The sequence below is a fragment of the Danio rerio genome, chromosome 2 (assembly GCF_052040795.2).
Source record: "Danio rerio strain M-AB ecotype USA chromosome 2, GRCz13ab, whole genome shotgun sequence".
Classification (NCBI taxonomy): Eukaryota; Metazoa; Chordata; class Actinopteri; order Cypriniformes; family Danionidae; genus Danio; species Danio rerio.
The window spans coordinates 6,985,001-6,991,694 of record NC_141022.1 but is presented as its reverse complement, the minus strand read 5'-3'; the positions used below and the strand labels follow the sequence as shown (position 1 = coordinate 6,991,694).

The window sequence follows — 6,694 nt, the reverse complement described above, 5'->3', positions numbered from 1 at the left end:
TTTGGTTTTCTTTAATAGTGTGTGTTTGTGTGCACATGTCATATATGAGAAATGTCACAAGAGTAGCAGTGCGATATGGCTGTATATCGGCACTGGTGGGAGGTGTGCATTGGTTCGAGTGACGGTATATAGCCATATTGCACTGCAACAACTTTGATGTCATATAGAATATAAAGTCATGCTGCAGTGGAGAAAGAATTAATACTGTGTATGACTCCCATGAGCTTAGAGGACTGCATCTATACATCTCTGCAATGACTCAAAAAACTTTATAAAGTCATCTGGAATGGAGGACTCCCAGAGTTTATCAAGATCCTTTGGATTCATCTTCAAAGCCTCCTCGATCTTACCCCAGACATGCTCAATAATGTTCATCCTGGTGACTGGGCTGGCCAATCCTGGAGAAACTTGACCTTCTCTGCTTTCAGGAACTTTGATGTGGAGGCTGAAGTATGAGAAGGAGCGCTATCCTGCTGAAGAATTTGCCCTCTCCTGTGGTTTGTAATGTAATGTGCAGAACAAATGTCTTGATACCTCAGGCTGTTAATGTTGCCGTCCACTCTGCAGATCTCTCGCACGTCCCCATACTGAATATAACCCCAAACCATGATTTTTCCTTCACCAAACTTGACTTTTATCTGAGAAAATCTTGGGTCCCTGCGGGTTCCAACAGGTCTTTTGCAGTATTTGTGATGATTAGGATGCAGTTGCCTTATGCCACTTTTCCAAATGATCAACTAGAAGTCAAGTTATTATTTGTTGCTCTCACAACTGGGATGATTGACAAGACTTTTTGTCAGGTAGAGTAACTTCATTTAGCATCGAATATTCAACCTCAACCAAAATGATGATACTAACAGAATCTCAACAGTGATGCCACTCTAATATCTAAAGAGTGACTCTGGTGTTTAGCTGGTTTTAGCTTGTCTTAACAGCTGCTGAGACCAGCTAAAAAGAGTGGTCAAAGCCCCTCTAAAACCAGTCTGACCTGATTAGGCTACATTCTAGTGTTTTGCACTCCTCAGCAGAGGTGGTTCGGCTTGAGTTCATAAATTAAGAAGCAAATATAAAACGAGCACAATAATAGCCATATGGCACATGTGTCTGTTTGCATTCTTCCTGACACACCGAAGGACACACGTATTTTCACATCCCGTACACGGTAACCATACACCGCACGTGTGCGCAGAATTGTTATGAGGTTTTCTGACCTTATGAAAAGCACACATCGCATATTTAACCTCATTTAATACTTTAAATGCCAAGCCTAAAAACTGACTAGAGCTGATCCTCTCATAAATCATGATGACAGTTCTGCTGCCTTAAATTTTGTTGAATCAAATTAACTTTTTTAGTCCTCTCAACTTGCATCTGTCAAACGCAAAATATTAAGTTACAACTTTTGTACACCTTTAAAAATCTATTTAATCAAATTAAACCTGATTCATAACATCAATTATTTTCGGTATACTCGCGTCGAGTATGTAATTGTTTTCCATGTTAGTGTTTTGTTTTCTTCAGTAGAGGTGGTTAGGCTTGAGCTCGTAAATCAAGAAGCAAAAATAAAACTAACACAATAAAAAATGTCAAGGCTGTTTGCATTCTACCCTGACATATCGCAGGACAATTTCCATATCCCGGACACGGTAACCGTACACCGTGCCCGTATACCATTATGCGGTTTTCTGTCCTTATGAAAATCACACATCATCACATATTTAACTACATTTTATACTCTGAATGCCAAGCCTAAAAACTGACTAAAGCTTATCCTCTCATGAATGATGGCGACATTTCTGCTGCTTAAAATTTTATTCAATCAAAATAACTTTTTTAGTCATCTGAATTTACACCTGTCAAACTAAAAATATTAAATTACAACTTTGTATAACTTAAAAAATGTATTAAATCAATTGAAACCTGATTAACTGATTAAAATAATCGTATTTTTTACAATATAATTGTTTCCAGTATGTAAATCGTTAGCATGTTGTTCTCCTCAGCAGAGGTGGTTCGGCGTGAGCTCATAAATTAAGAAACAAATATAAAACGAGCACAATAATAGCCATATGACACACATGGCTGTTTGCATTCTTTCTGACATACCGCAGCACACACGTATTTCCACATCCCGGTCTCGGTAACCGTACACCGCCCGTGCGCGCAACATACTGGGCTTTAACGGATGCTGGGCAGTCCATCGTGACAACCGGGACCAGGTGTAAAGCCTCAGAATAGAGTCCAGCACTAAACCCTCTAAGACCGGAGCCTGTTGTCAGTGAGTAAGCCTTCTATAAATCTGCACATACACACTCACTCTTACTGGAACTGACACACATAGTAGTTCCGTGGCTGCTGTATAAAGGTGCGTTTTGTCGCCGAGTTTAGCGTAGTTTACAACAGGCGGGAAGCAAAACATGGGTCAGTGTGGTTCAAGGAGTTCTGATTTTAACGAGTTTGCTTCGCTTACGACTATAAAGTTGTGCGAAAAGCGCATTTGGCAGGGGAAATGGCGACCGGACGCGGGTCAAAACGAAGCCGCTTTGGAGAGACGCCGGCGCGGCTGCAGCTGTCACGGAGACTGCCCTGGACTAGTTTTTGTGGCTGATACAACTGGAGGGGTGTGGATTGATAAAACCATCGCAAGGCAAAGGTGAAACTTTGAATGTGGAGCTTTGCTCCTTCTTTTTTCATTTATCTTCCTGAAATCCCTTCTGAGGATTACTAAATGATGAGCCATTGTCATTTTCACTCAGTGGAAGTTGGATTGTCAGATATGCCAAGTATTTTTTGTTCGGTTTTCGCTTGGCAACATTTCTTGACAGACTTTTTCTAGACATTGTTTGCTTTAAGAGATGTTTTTAAGCATGTGTGCTGGTTATAACTGCCATTCATGTGGTCAGCTGATGAACAATGAAGACACCATCATACTTTGGATCACATGTCTCTTGGAAACAGTCTTAACTTTGAACCTTCACTTATTTGTTCATTTTTATTTATTTATGCTAAAGCAACTTGACTTCAAGTCAGAATCCATCACATTTTACTTGAAACTGGACCATTCCTGTTTTCATCCTTGATGAACTTGACACAATATTCCATGAAAGTGTTTTTGTTTTCTTTAATCGTGGAATATTCGACTCTACATCTCAACATGTACATTAATAGATGTGTTTTTAGACATGGACACCGTTCCAGGCATTCTTAGCATATCATTAGGGAGGTGTCCTGTGATACTTTGACCCATTAATCATACAGAGCTATGATAAGCGAGTTATAATACATTACTGAGTAACGCAGACACCCTCTAATGTAAACTCACATTTGCTGAGAGAACGCCGTGAGAAGTGTTTGTGTGAACGTCTGACATTTCACAATGGGACATTCAGGATCCAGGCACAAACCCGAAGCACGTATACTCCTCCTAGGACTGGACAATGCTGGGAAATCGACTCTTCTATACAAACTGAAATACGATGAGAACTTCCACACGGTTCCTACCATCGGATTCAACGTGGAGATGATCGAAGCCAAGAAGAACCGGGATAAAATCAGCCTGACCGTGTGGGACGTTGGAGGTCAGGCCAAGATGCGAGCGTTCTGGAGGAACTTTTACCAGGACACGGCTGGGATTGTGTTCGTCGTGGACTCCTCTGATGTTAAACGTCTGGACGAGGCCATGGGCGTCCTGGAGCAGTCCCTAAGAAGCGAGCACCTCAGGGGGCTCCCGGTGGTGGTTCTTGCCAACAAGCAGGATATTTTAGGGGCTGCGACGGTAACCGAGATCACAGAGCAGTTTAACCTGAGAAAGAGCTGCAGTGACCGAGACTGGTTTATTCAGCCGTGTTCGGCTCTGACCGGAGCGGGTCTGGTGGACGGTTTCAGACGAATGGCACACCTGGTGAAAATGACACCCGACGACAATAACATCAAAGAGACCGTCAAGTATATAAGAGCTAAATCTGTTATACAAAAGAAGTAGCGCCTGTGGTCACTCATTAACTTTTATTGTAGGCTCAGTGCTGTCCTGACTACAGTGGGATGTAATTACAGTACGTGCAATCCTGAAGTGTTCAAAACATGCAATATGCTACCTTGACTTGCAAAATATCACTCAGAGATAGATTATTATAATGACCAAGGCTGAGTGAGATATAGTTTTATAAAGAAAAATGTCTCCATTCTGCCAAAGTAAAATGTTTATCATGAATTATCACTGTAAAGTACTGTTCAGGGTCATGTGAAAGGATTCGATGAGAAACGGAGGGTGTTTTCACACTTGGTTTGCTTTAACTGAATTGATTATGTCTGTATGGTTCATTTTAAGCAAAATATTGACCAACAGCTGACCCGGCACCACAAAACCAGTCTTAAGTTGGCAATGAAATGGGTAGAAATTATGGATTTAAGCCAGAAATGATTAAAATACTTATTAGGGCTGGGCGATTTGGCCTAAAATCAAAATCTTAATTAATTGAACATTTTAACTCGATTACGATTATTAAACATTTACCTATTTAATTTTTTTTTTGCCCTCATAGTTTACTGACAAGTTTTATAAGCCGTCTAAAGGCATCTTTGGCGTAGCTTCCAATCACCGTCAATGTAGTGCAAAGTAAGGCTCAAGAACAGGGGTGTCCAAACTCGGTCCTGGAGAGCCAGCGTCCTGCAGATTTTAACTCCAACTTGGCTTTCTTGAAACATCCTATTAGGTGTGTTAAGGCAATTAAGAGCTTGATTACGTAACCCAGGTGTGTCTGATTGGGGTTGGAACTAAACTTTGCAGGACACTGGCCCTCCAGGACCGAGTTTGGATACCCCTGCTCAAGAATGAGTCCATCATCCTACTTGACCAGAGATCAGATGTGGCTGCAAAGTGGCCGCAGAGGTATAAATTAGCCTCGGCCTTTAACAGAGAGGGGTCACGTAACACATATGGAAACTAATTTAAAAAAACGTTCTGGAAAATTTAGGTCAATTAAAGGTTATGAATGTCAATTTACTTTTTGATTGATCGCCCAGCCCTAATGCTAAGTAAAAATCATCTTCCACTGTAAATGTCCAAACTCAATTATTGATTAGTAATGTGCACAGCTAAGCACTTCATTAAGACCAGGGGTGTCCAAACTCGGTCCTAGAGGGCCGATCTCCTGCATATTTTAGTTCCAACCCCAGTTAAACTCACCTGAGCCAGCTAATCAAGCTCTTTCTAGGTGTCCAAGAAACTTCTGAGGTTTGTTGAAGGTAGTTGGAACTAAACTGTGCAGGATATCGGCCCTCCAGGACCGAGTTTGGACACCCCTGATTTAGACATTTAACATTCATGTCTGCAAATACTCTCGTCTTATCCTAACAAACCACCAATAGAAAGCTTCATTTTTCAGCTTATGTACTTTAGTCAACGTTCAAAGTGAATCAAAAATTGTCCCTGGATAAGAATGGGTGTTCAGTAGTTTGGTTAAAGGTGATGATCCATTTCAAATGTTGACAAGTGTATATTCAAACAAAGAAAATGTATGACTGGCTTTGTTGTCCTGGGTAAAACACGAGCACAACATGAACCAAAGAGATCTAAACAGAGTTTTCACAAGATGTAACCCTAGAAAGGACTGAAAATTTTTGTTTTTTTACGGGTGGGCAGGAGATGGGGGGGAGGGGGGGTATGGGGATTAGTCCTGAATCCCTACGAAATGTTTTCTTAAGTTATAATTCATGAATTTATTTATTGAGATGTGCTGTGAAATGTTTTTCATGTGCTAAAAAATGTGAATGTGTTGTTTTGTATTTTATTTATTTGACAGTTTTGACTTTAGACTTGAACCACACTTTTTTGTATCTATAATTCATGAGCATATTAATACAGCATATTATTTAAACAGTTTCTTTAAGGTGCAGTTTTTACTTTCACTCAGAAAATGAAAGTTATTTTAAGGGGCTATAGAAGATTTATTTATTAGATTAAGTGCACTCCTGAGCTGTTTTTTTCTTTTCCATTGCAAATAAATGTTTAAACAATGTTCTGAATATTTCTCCATTCTGAATAGCACTATAAAGTTTTCTACCTGGTGCATGACACGATCCAGTGCACAAGTGTCAAACTCAGTTCCAAAAGGGTCGCAGCTCTGCACAGTTTAGTTCCAACCCCAATTAAACACACCCGATCAAACTAATCGAGTCCTTCAGGCTTGTTTGAAATCTACAGGCAAGTGTGTTGGAGCAGGGTTGGAACTAAACTGTGCAGGGCTTCAGCCCTCTAGGGATTGACTTTGACACCCTTGATATAGTGGGTTGTCTTCAGTCATTTTTAAATTGGGATTTTAGGAAGCATGGATTTGGACAGGGGAGCGGCTGGGTTTTAAACAGACCATAACCAGCTTGTGTTAAGACAGATCACCTACTGCACCCTTTAATATTTTAGCTTCATCTGCAGAATAAATTTTGCAGACTACAAATTTGCCCTTGAATAACATTAAGCCGTGGTCACTACACTTCTCAGACTTCCATTCACACACACACACACACACACACACGTGAATGCAGTAGACTGGAAACAAGTTTGTGCAACATGTTGCAAAGTAGATGTCAAGTTTGGGGAACTCTGACCTGTAAAAATCAACTTGCATGATTGCGTGGCGCCAATCCCAAAAAAAAAAAAAAAAAAAAAACTTTTACGGACAATTCACAGACATATTGT

General features: G+C 40.4%; 3 protein-coding genes across 3 annotated transcripts in view; all 3 read left to right on the top strand.

The window, feature by feature from the left end:
• The window catches only part of LOC147846195 (uncharacterized), a 1,020,765-nt gene that overhangs the window by 953,373 nt on the left and 60,698 nt on the right, over positions 1-6,694 (top strand). The window lies entirely within an intron of this gene.
• Positions 2,113-6,694, top strand: part of LOC141377738 (meiotic recombination protein REC8 homolog) — a 57,331-nt gene continuing 52,749 nt past the window's right edge. Inside the window, exon 1 of the mRNA XM_087240416.1 lies at positions 2,113-2,278. The gene's annotated coding sequence lies outside the window, so the exon portion shown is untranslated. The remainder of the gene's footprint in view (positions 2,279-6,694) is intronic.
• arl14 (ARF like GTPase 14) lies at positions 3,365-4,390 on the top strand. The gene is given in 1 exon segment (NM_001099983.1): positions 3,365-4,390. A coding segment is annotated over 1 exon segment (606 nt). The 5' UTR covers positions 3,365-3,376; the 3' UTR covers positions 3,983-4,390.